Here is a 16,441-nt window from a genome sequence, read left to right on the forward strand (position 1 = left end):
TTCCACCATTATGGCGTGATGAACATATTCAACTTGACAAGACATTAGCCAACAGCATTATCAACAGCAACAATTGAGTGATGTGAGGTTCTTGAAACTTGTTATGAATTGAGGTGTATACAACTTGGTATAATACTTTGTTTCTCGAATATCTCCCATTTTATCGTTACGACCTGTCAACGATTTGATATTCTTGAATAGAATAGGTAGCGACTTGGTGTGAGGTGGTATGATATGGAAGCAGTCTAGTTGGAGTTTCTCTACCAAACTAAAAACGGTTGTGTCTGGGGAGGGGAGCGCACAGAGACGGTCACCTTCAGATTGTTGGAGACGGACGACCTTGGGCGATTTAATTGGAAAGTATGGATTGGTGATGTGTTGCCACGAGGTTGATCCGTTTTCGAATGTAAGACTGGTACAATGTTTGGATGTTAGGAATTGGTACACTCTCTTGGATAGACCTAAAAGTAGATACCTCCATCTGTTTTTGTCTAGCATGAGAGTCTCACTAAAGTCTAAACTGTTGAAATGGACCCAATGGTACGAGTGCATTGGACATTCCATTCTTAATTCTTTGTACACCTCCCACATGGACCGAAGTTCTGGAGCGGCCTTTTGATACATTTCATTCACAAATTGACTACTATAGTAACACGTACAAATAGTTGATTCCGTCCAAACTAGATCCAGTATTCTACCAATGATTGGCCACGGCAATGAATACTCGAGCAGTCCTTTGTTGTAATCGTACAATGGGTTATTGTCAACCATTTTAAGTTTGAATTCTAATCGCTTGTTTTGTGCATCTATGATTCGTTGGATCAATATATCTTTGGTCAAGCTTGATGATTTTATATCCAATGATTGACAAATCACAACCAAATCCTTTCGAAGTTTACTTTTTAGTTCATTCTCTGTGTATGTGTATCCTTCTTCTTCTTCTTTTTTGATAAAAAAATGACTATAGTTAATATCAAACAAAACAAGTAGTAGGTATCAAGTGATATCTTTATTGGGAATAGTTATTTACCTTTATCTTTTTGATCATCTACATTGTTGGATGTTTTCTTTTTCTTTATTGTTTCTTTTAAACTATTATTATCATCTTTTGTATTTTGTGTTGTTGTCAAACCATGATCATCACCACACGCTGGTAGTTGAAATTCGGACGACCCACGTTTCCTTTTGTGATCAACAGTCTCTTTTCCGTCTACCTTTGTATTTGCGTCTTGCATTTGATTAAAATGAATATTAATATTAATATTAATATTAAATACAAAAAGGTTCATAAAAGGACAAATATATGTACTTTCGAATAGTCAAAGATCACCAAATTAGATTTACCAAGAAAACATAAAAAAACAAATGAAATACAAGTATAGTGATCGTTACTTGCTACATCAAAAGGATATGAGCATTGGTCGATTGATGCGAGGTTCAAATCTTGAATTGATATTTAAACTATGACCAGGGAGCCATTGACCAAAAAGAGATAGGGTTTCTACTTTTATGTTTCTGATAAATATTTATATATAAATATACAATCATTGCCAAAGTAAATGAGTGTACTAAGAGTTCACTCTGGGAGGGTATGAATAAAAGTGTTAATTATATTAAAAAATAAATAAAAAAAAAATAAAAAAAAGACAGATGGTTTGATGGGTGAAGAATGAAGGTTTGAGGGAAAGACAATTTTCATTATATTATTAAAAAAAAGAAAGAAAGAAAGTAAAGTAATATAACTTTCTATATCGTACATACTATTATAAATACGAATAGTATAGTTTCACTTGACTCATCATCATTATCATCACATTATTATCATCAAGTAGAATTTGATCAAGATAGATAGATAAAATATAAACAAAAAAAAATGGATAGAGAGAAAACAATAGCAGATGGTTATGGTGTATTTGTGGTAAGTACAAACATACATACATACATACATACATCGAAAAGAAAAGAAAAGAGTAATGTCTTAGGACATTAGCATATGATATTAACTATTATTCTATCTCTCTATCAAGTCGGATATTGCTAGAGGAGTGACAGATGAAATGTTGAAAGAGGAATTTAGTAAAATAGCAGAGGTATCAGAGGCTATTGTTGTAAAGAATAAGCATTCTGGTGAGACAAAGGGATACGGTTTCGTAAAGTTTTTTTCTCTAAATGACTGCTATCGTGCAGTTGAATGGACTAGTCCACCTGCTTTCAAAGATCATTTCTCTGGTAAAAGGTTTGTATTTTTTTGATTGATGACCAACAATGATTGAAACAAGTCATCATCTTCTTCTTCTTCTTCTTCTCCTCCTCTTCTTCTTCATCATCATCTTCTCTCTCTTTTTGTTCGTTTGTTACTGTTGTTATTGTTGTTATTGTAGTTGTCCTCACATCCTTATCACTATCATTTGAGACCAACCAACTAAAAAGGGGATGAGAATATATTTAGCAGAGAGATTAGATTAGATTAGATTGATGGGTCAAGGCGATAGTTTAATGATATTAACATTTCTATTCAATCATTAATAATCATTAATCATTAATCATAAATCATATTTATATTCATACGATCAACAACAAATAATAATTATTATTTTTGTAAATCATTAATCATTAATCATTAATCACTACACAATAACACATATACAATATAATATATATTTACAATCGATAAATACATAACTTTTAAAAAATATAAATATAATTATAAATCTCAACAATCACATCAAAAAAAAACAATAATTCCATTTTCATTCAATCATTAATCATTAATCTACAATATATATATATTATAAACAAAGTAAAAACAACATATTAATAATAACTTTCAATCAATCTCTTCATTAATAATTACAATTTATAAAATATAATCAAATCATGAATCACAAATCTTTTTATGTATATATATTAGCCAAATGGTAAAAATAACAATGGCAGATACCAAAAATACTCTATATATTGGACGAATCCCAAAGGATATGAGCGAACGTGAAGTAAAGATGTCATTGGAAGATGTTTCAGGTTGCACAGTAAAATCATTTGAATTTGATGGTACCAATAGTACAGCAGGTTGGGCATTCTTTAAAGATCATGAAACCACTATTAAAGCAATTAAATTGATTCAAAAATCAGTCTATACAGCTTCACTAACTAAAAAATCATCTTCAACTGCTGCTTCGTAAGTGTTAAAAAAAGAAAAAGAGAAATAAGATTGATTCCCATTTATATTAATATTTCTTTTTTATTTTATTTTTAGAGTACTACCAACAACTTATACAGATAATCAATCAACCAAAGTATTATTTGCAAGAGGAATTAAATCACAAGATGAAGGCCAAGTTTTACAGGATCAATTGGGAACAACATATGTTGAAAAGGTGGTGGTACCATTGGACATGCAAAAGAGAGTGCCTCTAGGACACGCATTTATCTATTGTCACACTGTCGAAGATGCAAAGACATTGATGGAGAGAAACGAGGGAGGTGTCGAGTTTTTAGGACGATCCATCTCGTTGGCATGGGGTCTACCAAAACAAAAACATAGAGGATTTGTAGACCCATATGCCACCGGTGCCTATGACTATAGTTATATGTTGTATCCCGACTATCTCAGCCAGATGTATCCACCACCACCTCCACCACCTCATTATGCAGGTAGCACTGGTGGTCGTGCCGGAAGATACGACAGTCACTACTCTGGCAGCTCTGGCAAACATAGTGGTGGCGGTGGCGGTCGTCACCACGACCATCATCATCATCACCCTGCACCACACTACCCCTACCCCATGGTACATCCATCTGTCAAGGGAGGATACGAGGCTCCCTATCCACCACCAGCCGCCTTTTATCCACCAGTCGAAAGAAGTTCAAGAGGTGGTCGTGGTGCTCCAAGTGGTGGTTATTCAAGATATACTCCATATTAAAAATGGAAAAAGAAAAAGGAAAGAAATATAGTTGGTTTTTTTAAAATATTTTTAGGACAAATAGATAGATTGATAGATAGAAAAAGAAGAAGAGATAGAGAGACAGATAAGAGAAAAGTTGTAGATATAGGTTTTATTTTTATTTTTTTATTTAAATAAATTCTCTTCTCTTTTCTTCTTTTTTTTTTTTCAAAGTATAGAATAGTATAGTTTAGTCTTTGTTATTCACAGATCAATTTTGTAGAATATTGGAAAAATAATGAATAATATTCCATTTTATTAAAGTATTGGGTAGAGAGCAGAGCGCACAACACACTAAACTAAACACACGAAAAATAATGAAATTCATTCACCACAATGCGAAATTCACAGAGCTAACCCAACCGAATATACACAAAAAAGAGATGACAACAACAACCACAACAACAACAATCAAAAGTATAAAAGTGTTTGTAAAACTCATTTTCAACCTGTTTGTCAAACAAGGCAGTCAGTGGTGATGCCCTGCCAACCAAGCCTGGTTCAGCATGCCCACCAAAACAAAAAGTTTTGCTTTTTTGAGAAACTTTTTAATTTTTCCAGACACAAGAGCTCTGCCAGGATTGACGACGAGACATATTCAGGAGTTTGACACCACCCTAAATACACACCTTCTGCACTGATTGACAATGAAAAAAACAGGGAAACCTATTGCTGTTGTTGACTGGCAACTAGTTACCCACCTATCTGAGTAACACAGTATTAATTAAAAAAAAATGAATGAATTTATTATATTATATACCCACCTGTGTAAAACAATTTGAATCTAATTCGATTGACCAGGACATCTAGCAATCCAAATGGTATCCTTTAAATACCAACATTTTTGTTCATTGTTTTTTTATTTCCTATCCTTCCCATCCACCCTCTCCTCCCCCAATAACAAATAAATATATATAAATATTTATATATATAAAATAACCATATCAAAACATTATTTTTTTTTTTTTGATATTACACAATAGTTTTTTAAAAATTATTTCTTTCTTTCTTTCTTTCTTTATTTATTGGTAATAACATAAAGAGTATAATTATTTATATTAGAGTATAATATAATATAATATAATATAATAAATATAATACATAATAATAATCGTAAGTTATTTTTAAATATGATCCTCTCAACCCATTACTACGATTAACTAACTAATTTTAAAAATGTTTATTTTTTCACCCCTGTTGTTCATCAAACACACACAAACAAAACTACTTCTTACTTTACTTTATTTGTTCACTTTTTTTATCTATCTATCTATCTATCTGTCTGTCTCTTGTATATTTGTATATTTATTATTTATTGTACTTTATTTATCACCACTCACTTACTCTTCTTCTCCCTCCATGTTACTTAAAACTTAATAATACTTTATTTATCTATTTATAACAACCATATTATTAATCGTTTACGATTTATAGCATAAGTAGTAGTAGTAGTTTGCATTTAGCAACATTATAACAACAACAACAACATTCATTTATTCATTGTAAATCACATCCCTACCTTTATTTGTAGTAGTAGTAATAATAATTAGTTTATATATAAATCATTGTAACAATATACAACACATACATACAATACAATACAACATAGTTAATAATAATAATAATCTAAATAATTAAAAGAGTACAATTCTCTATTCTATTTAAAATCAGAGAATGACACTTTACATGAAGCATTTATTAATTGGCTTTATTGGATGCTTATTGGTTTTAATGGTGGTTCATTCCAAACTACAACAAGAACAACAAGTATTCCAAGACCTCGACAACAAGGTATCCAACTCGGTCAAGTTATTCTTTGGTGAAAAGTACACTCAAGATTCTATTCAACGTTCACAACTCATTAACAAACAACTTGGTCTTAACAATAACAATGAACAACAACAACAACAACAACAACCAACAATACTCCCCAAACCAGATACAAAACGTACCAAGTTATGGGTATTTTTAAATGAAAAGGAAGGAAAGGATGTATTGCTCAAGTCGAGCACTTCTACCACTTCCTCCAACAAGATGGTATCCAATACTGCCAACTTGATTAATAACATTCAATCAATTGATCGTCGTATTCGTCGTGGTCAATTTGAACAACAACAACAAAAACAACAACAATCCTCACAAACATCATTAAAACATCAACAACCAACAAAAATGATTGTAAATGAAAAGGATTTGCCAATTTCAGAATCAATTGTAGATAGAATCATGAAATGCGATCGAAATGATGCACAATTGACTGTACATCACCGTATTAAATGGATTAATGCTATTTCAGTGTCTCTATCTACACAGACATCGTCGACTGTCGCTTCAGAAGTTCTTCGTTGTATCTCTGGCATTTCACAGGTTGATCGTGTCGAGTTGGTCAACCGTTTCTACAAACCAAAGTTTGACAATGACAATGAAGAGCTTGACAAGTTGGCTGCACACATTCAACAAGAAAACATTCTCGTCGAGGCTGACATTGCCCCCCGTCGTCGTATCTTGTCGTCGGACGAACAAGATCGTGCCTTTTACAACAACACATTCAATGCTGCCACTCAAATCAATGTACCAGTTGCACACTCGAATGGATACAATGGCACTGGTGTCATTATTCTCATGATGGACTCTGGATACCTAAAGAACCACACTGCATTTGCCCATCTCACCTTCCTCGACGAATATGACTTTGTCGACAACAAAACAGACACTCAAGGTCCAATGGGTGACCCACAAAACACTCATGGAACTGCCACCCTCTCTACTATTGGTGGCTTTGTCCCAGGTGTTATGGTCGGTCCTGCTTATCTAGCTCATTATCTTTTAGCCAAAACTGTAAGTAAACAAGAAGGTTAAATATTCAAAATATTGGTATTAATATATGTTTTTCTTTTAATTTAATTGTAGGAAGATACATCTGCAGAATACGTTGAAGAAGAGGATAATTGGATTGCAGCAGTTCAGTGGGGTGAAGAGAGAGGAGCTGATATGCTCTCTAGTTCACTTGGATACACTGATTGGTACAAATACTATCAAATGGATTCTAAACACGCTCCCATTACCATGGCTGCTGACGCTGCCGCAGAGAGAGGTATGACAGTGGTTGTATCGGCTGGAAACAGCGGTGAAAAGGGTATTGGTGCACCTGCAGACGGTATGAATGTGCTTGCTATTGCTGCCATTGACCAACATGGAAACACTGCCTCGTTTAGCTCGCGTGGTCCAAGTTCAGATGGTCGTGTCAAGCCTGATGTATCGGCATTGGGTGTAGCCAACTTTGTCGCATCTGCATCTGACGCAAGATACTATACTCGTATGAGTGGCACTAGTTTTGCATGTCCCATGACCGGTGGAGCTGTCGCACTCATCCTCCAAGCACATCCCAACTGGACACCCGCAATGGTGTACGAAGCGATCACCCAAACTGCTTCACACCCCGAAATGGCTGACGTGCAACAAGGTTTCGGTATCGTCAACACGTGGGCTGCCATCAACTATGTACCCACCAATCTCAGCACACATGACTCTTGCGACACTGTCGGCTGCTCAGGTCACGGTGGATGCTGTGACGGACAGTGTGCATGTGCCGCCGACCGTTACGGAACATTCTGTCAATTTGAAAAGGTTGCATGTGGCGCTGAATGTCTCTTCCGTGGTGGAAAGTGTGTATTGGACCAATTTGACTTTAGCTATGTGTGTGGTGATATTAATGGACCATCTCATGTAAACCAAACCATCACATGTGACGTATGCACTGATGCCAAGGTCGATGTATGTGGGGTGTGTGGAGGTGCCGGAAAATCATGTGTTGGATGCGACGGTGTCCCCTTTTCGGGCAAGGTCGTTGACGTGTGTGGTACCTGTGGCGGTAATGGTGCTTGCAAGGCTGTCGTACCTGAACCTGACAATGCTGACAACAAAAACACCCGTCTCAAAATCATCATTGGATCTGTCATTGGTGGAACCGGTTTCCTTCTCATCATTGGTGCCATCATCATTGTAGCCAAAAAGAATAGAGATAGAAAAGGAATGGAACCATTTCTCGGCTTTCCTGGAAGAGGCTACGAAACATTAAGAACTGAAGATTTTGAATATTAAAATATTAAAAATCAAATTAAATAAATAAATAAATAAATCAAAACTTTGTTTATAATAATATAATTTATTATAAAATATTAGTAAAATTATTATTATTGTTTCTTCTATTTATTTATATATATTATTTCAAATAGATAGATATTATTATTTTTAGAATGTACACACACATAAATATCTGCCTCTTTCCGATGTCGCCAAACTCGGTTGACCTTCAAACTGACGAACACCATAAAAACGTTCTTGAAAAATCTAATGAATTGTTTTTTGACAAAAAATCCGCCACCTCACCAATGGTGTTCTGACTGAAGAGTCCTCCTCATCTTTCTCTCTATCACTATCTTTTTCACAAACACATATCAAAGTCGGTACAGATAGCTAGATAGATAGATACAAAGGACTCAAATCATCATCTTTCTTTTAGTTGATTAGATAGAATAGAACCCTCTCTGTAATTTGGAGAGGTTAGATATTTGAAGAACAGTTCATCTTTTAGTTTATTCGATAGACAATAGATAGATAGATAGATAGATAGATATCAAAGGTATGTTTCTAGAAGACGTCTTCTATTCTATAACAAAGTTGGTTTAGTTTAAAGTACAATGCAATGGTGCTTAGTAGGATGTGGGAGTGGGAGTGTGTGTTTGTTCGTTAAAATTTTAACCTATGAATCAAATCACCCAATATCCCCATACATCCATGATTCATCATCATTATTATCTTTGGAGTGTTCTCATCTCATCTCTTATCTATCTACAATATTCTATAGTAATAATGTATTATTAACACATTTTTATCATTTTACAAATATATATATATATAAATAGATTGATATATAGATATATAGATATATAGATAGATAGATAGATAGATATTATTATCATTCACTCATTCACATTCATTCACTAGTTCACTTATTTGTAGTATACAACACCTTTTGTTTTGTATATATTATAATATTCACAACAATAATAGATACAGATATAAAGATAGAGATAGATTATCTATCGAAAACAGGGTTGAAAGCATTAAAAATGTCATCTAAAACAAGAAATGCAGTCAAGCTATTCCAACAAAAGTTTTATTCTTTTCTATCGTCGAGATTGGGAATGGCTCTCTGCCTGATTGGAGCATTCGTATCGTTTAATATGGCACTACACATCTTTTCAATGTTTCAAAATTCACACTCCAACACTGCCATTCTCCGCGAAATCTCTGACAATATTGGAAACAAACCAATGTCCATCGTTCCCGAACCCATCGATGCCGTCTACACATGGGTTAATGGATCTGACCCAAATCTCATTAGCGCTGTCGCTGAAATTAAAAGGAAATTAAGAGATCCAAATAGTTTGTATCCCATCCTCTAAAAAATGAATATAACAGAGATGTGTGTACTTGGACTAACCCTTTCCCTTTTATTTTGTTTTTGTATTTACTATGTAGTGCCAGAATGTAAAGATAAACAAGACCCAAGTAAACATAATTGTTACAAGGATGGGAATAGTGCCAATCGATTTGTTGATAATCAGGAATTAAGATATTCGTTGAGATCGTTGGAAAAGTATGCTCCATGGATTAGACATATCTACATTGTCACTAATGGACAAGTACCTAATTGGTTGAATGTTGGACACCCGAGAATATCGATTGTGCAACACAAGGAGATCTTTGTAAACAAGTCTCATTTACCATCATTTAGTTCACCGTCGATCGAGAGTCATCTACATCGTATCCCCGGTCTCTCTAAACGTTTCATCTATCTCAACGACGACGTTATGTTTGGTAGACCTGTTTACCCAGACGATTTCGTTCAAATGAGTGGACAACGTGTCTACTTGTCATGGCCTGTTCCAAATTGTAATGACGGGTGTCCAAACAATTGGGTAGGTGATGGTTTTTGTGATGCTGCTTGTAATGTTACCATGTGTGATTTTGATGGTGGTGATTGTAATAACAGTACTGGTCAAATTAAAACAAGATGGTGGAGTATGTATAAAATCAAAAAGAATAGAATAGAAAACAAGTGATTGTGCAAGTACTTACTTTGTTTATTTTTTGTTTTGGTTTAGATCGAAATTCCAATTTGAATGGTGGAGGTTCAACAACTACATCAACAAGTAATGCAATTAAACCCAAACAATATTGTTCAAAGGGGTGTCCAGACTCTTGGATTGGTGATAGACACTGTGACAGAATGTGTAAGAACCTTGAATGTGGTTTCGATGCCGGTGATTGTGGTGTTGAAATGATGTTTAATTCTCCAATGTTGGGTTATGATATTACAAATCAGGTATGCAAACAATCATATACATACAAATACACATATAATATATTAACCTTTACTTTTTAATTCTTTTAAATTTAAATAGACATTAATTCATTTACCAAATGGAACCTATTCAGTTTATTTTAATTTATCAACATTGGTTGGAACGAATGCGACCATTACAGATGGATCACATGATAATGCCGTGTTGGTTAGAACAGCTACCATCTCGCAAAAGAATAAGATTATGACATTGACCTTTAACAGGAATATCGAGTATCAACGTGTAGCAGTGACTATCACCTATGACAAGGCTGCCACAGCTCCCAAAGTACCAGATGGTATCGTTGCCAATGGTGTAGTTGTAAAAGATAACTCTTATACCAAGGATTTTAATATTACTCTATCTACAATGGACGAACAACCAAAGGATTCTACAAGTACCAGTACCAGTACAAGTACAAGTACAACTGGATCAACAACAACAACTGGAACAACAACAACTATTAATAATAATACACCAAGAGGATCAAGAAGAACACCAATTTCATCATACACATCAATGGTTGCAAATAATAATAATAATAATCTATATGAACAGGAACAAGATGAACAAGAGGGACAAGAACAACAACCACAACAAGAAGAAGGAGATGAAAATGGTGGTATTGGAAATTTAGAAGGAGATGATAATATTGGTAAAGGTGAACAACCAATTCAATTGACAGAGACTGAAGTTGATGAGAATGCAACTACACCAACCACACCATCAGAAACTGCTAGTGTTAACAAGGTTGGTGAAACTGTCCTTTTCACTCAAACTGAAGTCAATGATAATCATGATACTCCTGTACTTGGTGACCAAGCAAAGGAACAACAAGGTGGTGGTGGTAGACAAATGTTGACTGTTGACTATGTTGGAGATAGCTATAGTTCTGAATCTCATTCTGATGACGACTCATCATTTGAAATGAGGTATGAACCAACCGAACAAAAAGAATTGAATCAAATCATCAAACAAAAAGAACAAGATTTGGAATTGGATCGATTGGAAAAAGAGGAGAATGAATATGACCGTAAATACATGTTAAATAGAGAGACTGAAAGAGCTATTAGAGAACAAGGTGGTGAACAAGTATTCCCATGGGAAGAAGAAGAAAAAGTGGAACAACAACAGGTCATGCCAGGTACCCAAAGAAAGACATTAGATATGTTTGGTGACTCTTTAAAGTTTGTAAATAGACTATACACTGTTGAATTTGGTGCTGCATCAAGAAAGGTTCCTGCTCATATGCCACATATGATTGATGTTGATGTTATGAAAGAATTACAAGCCAAGTATGTTTGTCAAACCAACCCAACAACCCAAACCAAACCAAACCATTTAATTTAAACAAACTAATGTTGGAAAATATATATTAATATTTGATTGTTTTTAATTTATTATTTAGATGGCCAGAACAATGGGATGCAACAAGTAGTCATCCATTGAGACACCCAAGAGATATGCAATTTGCATTTTCATATTTTTATTATCTCATTCATAAACGCAAGGAATATGATATCGATAAGTTGTGGAGCGAAGAGTTTGACGGCAACAGAGACGGTGTGTTGGATCTGAACGAACTGCGTAATATCGGTGTTGCATGTCTCGGTACACCACTCCGAAACACTTGGAATGATTTCAAGAGTCATTTGTATAGAAGTTGTTTGGAGCAACGTCAACAACGACAATTCCAACAGGGACTGATTGAAAAGCTAGAGGACCTTGGCAACCATACCATCCGAGTCGGCGACCTTGAGTTGCAAGACTGTCCCATCACCAAGGACGTGTTGATTCATTCCAACAAGACAATGGAAGAGATTAAAAAGACATACTCGAAGCGTAGCTATTGGAGAACTACGATTGACGGTACCGACGAAGTCGCCTTTGTCATGGTCGTCGATAATGACACTGTATCCCAAGGTAAACTGGACGGTATCCGTCAAAAACGTCATAAATTTGTTTGTCTCAACGATGACTTTGATCATGACAAACCAACTGCTCATCTCGTTGAAAAGGTTGTCTTGGACTTTTACAAAGCAATGTTCCCATGGCCATCTTCCTTTGAATTATCTTCAAATGAATTTAATAATTTTATGTATATTGATGATTATAATGAATTGTAAGTAGTATAGAAATTAAAAACAATCAAACAACAAATAATAACATTACAAACAAACCCATCCCAATTTTCAAAAAAATTCTAATATTTATCATTCATTCATTTCCCAATTGAATTGTAGAAGAAAAGTAAAAGATGAAAGTGAAAGAAGCCATTCAAATTCATTTTGGATTATTTGTGTGTTAATTGTCATTGTAGTTTTGTTTGTTTACAAATTCCAAAAAACAAACAAGATTTCCAAAAAGAAGATGTTTACCCGATAAAATCGATAATAATAGATACAATAATATAAATAACAAATAATAATAATAACAAATAATAATAATAATAATAATAATAATAATCGATCAATCATGGATTCAACGTGATTTTGCTCAATATGGGTGGTTGTTTTGGTTGGGTTGTAAACAAAACAATAACACAACAATACAACACGACTATGGTTGGGGGGTTTTTATGTATGATCCCCAATACACATTTCCATTGTCACTACAATCATCCAATTAATCAATCAATCAATTGATTTAGCTTATTGCAATAAATCCTACAAACTTTACAAAACAAAAATGATCCATTTTTCCATTTTTGGAGCCAACCCTGTCAAATTTTTGGGATTTGTGTTCAATGGGTTTCAATACTTTTAACCTCAAAAGGTGCTGAGGTGGTTAATATCTTAAGTCACTTCTGATTAGAGTCGAATTCACTCCAAATAGGGGTAGTAGTAAGAAGTAGTAGTAGTTTGCTAAAATTATAATTATTATTTATTCGTTTTCCATTCTTTTTTTTTTTTTTTGTATTCTTATTTTTGATTTTTTTTTTTTTATAAAATGTGATGATTTGAAATGAACTTAAATTTAATTGAATTCAAATTATTTTCTATCTATTTTCAAAATCACCATATCTTTTTCTTTCGAGGAAAATAAAATGAATTTTGATCAAAGATCTTTTAAACAGCCACCACCACTTTTTTTTTTTTGTCAACCACATACATTCTATCTGTTTCAAATTTTTCTTTTTGCTATGTGTACGGTACATGTATAGTATGTCTATTTTATCCTATTTAATTGTTAAAAGTAAAAAAAAGATATTATTAGAATTTATTATTATTATTTACTTTTTTGAAACTATAGTTTTTTTTTTTTTAAATTAATATTAATAATAGAACCTTTTTCCTAAAAAAAATTTACCAATCAACCAATCAATCTGTCCACCTTCTACTGTACTCATACAAAACACAAACTACTGTCTCATACCAATCCATCTTACCATTCCCCCATTTGATAGATTGGATTGATTGTCACATGTAGGTCGGTCAGTTGGATTAGATGGGAAGGAGATTGGCAAATTTACTTTGGAAAATCACTCCTCAGTTCAACCAACCAACCAACTTCCAACTTTTAAAAAATCGTAAATTCAATCAAATAGCAGATTATTCAATCAATCAATCAATCAATCGATCCAAGAATAGGATCAATTGATATTATAGTATGAATATATTTCTCCTATCCTTCATCATTGATCAAAAACACCAATTTTTCCTTCCTTTCAATACAACACTGTGAATGGTTGTGGTGGAGTGGGTAGTGCTCAGATTTTGGAATTGATTCCAATGACAAAAAAATGCTTGTATGTGTGTGTAAATTTATATCTCTATCTCTCACTTCTTTATATATCGATCAACCTTCCTTATTATTGATTCTATTCCTATCATCGACATTGCCATCACTCACCCGACACTACTACTACTAATACTACTACCTCAACTCTTAAATCTATCGTATTGCCAAACACCACCACCACAACACAAACTAAAATTCAATCAATTTTATAATAGTTGGTAGATTGTGGTTGACCAACTTCTTTTTATTTTCCTTTTTCTTGTATTAGATTTCCTCAACAAATGCACAAAGACGATGATTGACATTCACATTCTTTTATGTTGTTGTTTGTTTGTGTGTATGTGTATGCATGTATGTGTATTAATAATATGATGTGTGAAGATGCAACTACTAAAAAATATTATACCCACCCTCATCATAGCAATAGTAGAGAGAGATGAGGAGACAAAGACAAGTTGTGTTGATGGAAGTAAAAAGTGGGTTTAGTGGTTGGGTTTGCGATGAACAACATCGGTCGACTTGTCTTGTATCAATCAATCAGTCAATCAACCGATGTGTTTGATGCGTTGTTGGCTGATGGATCAGTGCACTGCTGCGACCCCCCCCAATGAGCAGCTATGGAGGGCAAAAAATCCAACCAACAAATGCCAATTAAGATGGCTACAACCCCAATGCAGTAAATCTTTCAATTGGGTTGTTGTTAGATTTTTGTTTGTTTGCTTGTTTGTTTTGTGTTTTTACCGTATTCAGAAATCATGATAAGTATGATGGATGGGTTGGTTGGTTTGCGTCCCTCCTCCTATTTTGAAACAAGCACCACTGATTGGGGGGTTGTTGCAGGTGGGGAGTGCAGACGTAGGCAAAAATGAGAGTGGTTAAAGATGCTGTAGATTAAATCGACAATAGTATCAGTGATAACAAAAAGAGAGCTAGCTATAATGAAAGAGCGGTTTTGAAAAGTATTCCATTAAATCAATTCCCACTGCTATCAATCCGATCAAACTCTGCTTTGCTTCCTGTTATTACCCATTTTTCAACAATCGAGTTGAGGTGGGTCTAGAAACTATAGTTCCACAATGTAGGTAGGTTGGTAGGTTGGTAGGTAAGTAGGGCACCTCATCCTACTATACCCTCTCTTCCACTCTCCATCCTACTCTTTTTTATTGTTTGAGTTCTTAAAAAGAACCGGTCTATCTCTCTCTCCTACTCTCTCTATTACTCTCTTTCTGTCTGTCGTTAACACTCAAATCATATTTTAAACAATATTAGTGTAAACAAATAAATAAATAAATAAATTATATAATTATTATTTATTTTTCTGTATACGGTACTACTATAAATAAATTCAGATCAATCAATTTAGTTAGTTTATTACCAACCATCCAACCATCCAACCAACAAAATAAATAAATAATTAAATCTAGAAAACTATAAAAGAAAATAATATTGTAAGTAACTTACCTCTTTTGTTGAAATTGTGTTTGTCGGTGTGCCATGTCGATGTGGTAATTTATAACCCTACTATTCTCTCTCTCTTTTTGTCGCTAACTATATGCGTGTCACGTGATGCGGACCACCTACACTCTCTCTGTCTCTCTCTCTCTCTCTCTCTCTTTGTCGCTCACTATAAGCGTGTCACGTGACCGAGGACCATCTAATCCACGGAACCATCGAGGGCTCCTCGCCACACGAACAGACGATTGTTATATTAATTGTGTGTCTGTTCATTGCAAAAGAGATTGACTCTAACCCGATTAACACCAACTTGTTGTTTGTGCCAAGACACCACCCGTGCGTGATTCGTGTTGTATTGTCTCCGTGTTTAAGTCTCTATCTATCTCTCATCACCATCAACCAACCCCTCCCTAAGATCGTGTTGGTCAATTGGTTTTTTATCTAAACCACCCCCGACTGATTCAAAGAACCTTCCAAAACTCGTTAGATTGGCTCTCACCCTCATTAAAAAAAATGAAATTAGTTGTCAGCAGCAGCAGGCCATTGTTAACAATCACCACAAAAATCAACGATTCACAACCACGCGACCAATCACAATAGAATTAATTATTAATAACAATAATAATAATAATAACTATCTTTAATTCAATTTCATTCAGTTTCCCCTCACCTCACTCGCTCCCATCTTCTTAAACCATTCTTCGTTGTTGCTTGTATTACTATATCTTTAACGAAAACAACAACAACGACTCTACACATATATCAAATCGAAGAGATTGTATCTACCTCATTACCATATGTTTCTAGTATCTGTAATATTGCATTCAATTTAACATCTCATATACATACATACATACATATATACATATATATATTTAGTTTACTTTGTTT

The 16,441-nt window shown here is 34.2% G+C and overlaps 7 protein-coding genes across 7 annotated transcripts; 5 read left to right on the forward strand and 2 right to left on the reverse strand.

Moving 5' to 3' along the window:
* Positions 1–60: 60 nt before the first annotated feature.
* Positions 61–1,235, reverse strand: DFA_06342 (uncharacterized protein; the record flags this gene model as incomplete). The annotated part of the gene is made up of 2 exons (XM_004361989.1): positions 61–941; positions 1,031–1,235. The coding sequence occupies 2 exons, from the start codon at positions 1,233–1,235 to the stop codon at positions 61–63; spliced, it is 1,086 nt and encodes a 361-aa protein (XP_004362046.1).
* A 638-nt stretch (positions 1,236–1,873) lies between these two features.
* DFA_06343 (uncharacterized protein) lies at positions 1,874–2,471 on the forward strand (the record flags this gene model as incomplete). The annotated part of the gene is made up of 3 exons (XM_004361990.1): positions 1,874–1,918; positions 2,028–2,236; positions 2,450–2,471. 3 exons carry the CDS (start codon positions 1,874–1,876, stop codon positions 2,469–2,471), a joined length of 276 nt encoding a protein of 91 aa, XP_004362047.1.
* Positions 2,472–2,930: 459 nt separating this feature from the next.
* DFA_06344 (RNA-binding region RNP-1 domain-containing protein) lies at positions 2,931–3,923 on the forward strand (the record flags this gene model as incomplete). Its single annotated transcript, XM_004361991.1, has 2 exons — positions 2,931–3,178; positions 3,257–3,923. 2 exons carry the CDS (start codon positions 2,931–2,933, stop codon positions 3,921–3,923), a joined length of 915 nt encoding a protein of 304 aa, XP_004362048.1.
* A 1,695-nt stretch (positions 3,924–5,618) lies between these two features.
* DFA_06345 (uncharacterized protein) lies at positions 5,619–8,045 on the forward strand (the record flags this gene model as incomplete). The annotated part of the gene is made up of 2 exons (XM_004361992.1): positions 5,619–6,782; positions 6,855–8,045. The coding sequence occupies 2 exons, from the start codon at positions 5,619–5,621 to the stop codon at positions 8,043–8,045; spliced, it is 2,355 nt and encodes a 784-aa protein (XP_004362049.1).
* Positions 8,046–8,137: 92 nt separating this feature from the next.
* DFA_06346 (uncharacterized protein) lies at positions 8,138–8,743 on the reverse strand (the record flags this gene model as incomplete). The annotated part of the gene is made up of 4 exons (XM_004361993.1): positions 8,138–8,149; positions 8,211–8,294; positions 8,334–8,420; positions 8,738–8,743. 4 exons carry the CDS (start codon positions 8,741–8,743, stop codon positions 8,138–8,140), a joined length of 189 nt encoding a protein of 62 aa, XP_004362050.1.
* A 447-nt stretch (positions 8,744–9,190) lies between these two features.
* Positions 9,191–14,397, forward strand: gpt1 (putative glycophosphotransferase; the record flags this gene model as incomplete). The annotated part of the gene is made up of 6 exons (XM_004361994.1): positions 9,191–9,392; positions 9,489–10,031; positions 10,115–10,335; positions 10,415–11,649; positions 11,763–12,476; positions 14,364–14,397. The coding sequence occupies 6 exons, from the start codon at positions 9,191–9,193 to the stop codon at positions 14,395–14,397; spliced, it is 2,949 nt and encodes a 982-aa protein (XP_004362051.1).
* Positions 14,398–14,531: 134 nt separating this feature from the next.
* On the forward strand, positions 14,532–15,354 carry DFA_06348 (uncharacterized protein; the record flags this gene model as incomplete). Its single annotated transcript, XM_004361995.1, has 3 exons — positions 14,532–14,621; positions 15,041–15,177; positions 15,279–15,354. 3 exons carry the CDS (start codon positions 14,532–14,534, stop codon positions 15,352–15,354), a joined length of 303 nt encoding a protein of 100 aa, XP_004362052.1.
* Positions 15,355–16,441: the final 1,087 nt, after the last annotated feature.

This window comes from Cavenderia fasciculata (genome assembly GCF_000203815.1).
Source record: "Cavenderia fasciculata unplaced genomic scaffold Scf_Dfasci-G-p-12c09.r1-3, whole genome shotgun sequence".
In the NCBI taxonomy this organism is placed as follows: Eukaryota; Evosea; class Eumycetozoa; order Acytosteliales; family Cavenderiaceae; genus Cavenderia; species Cavenderia fasciculata.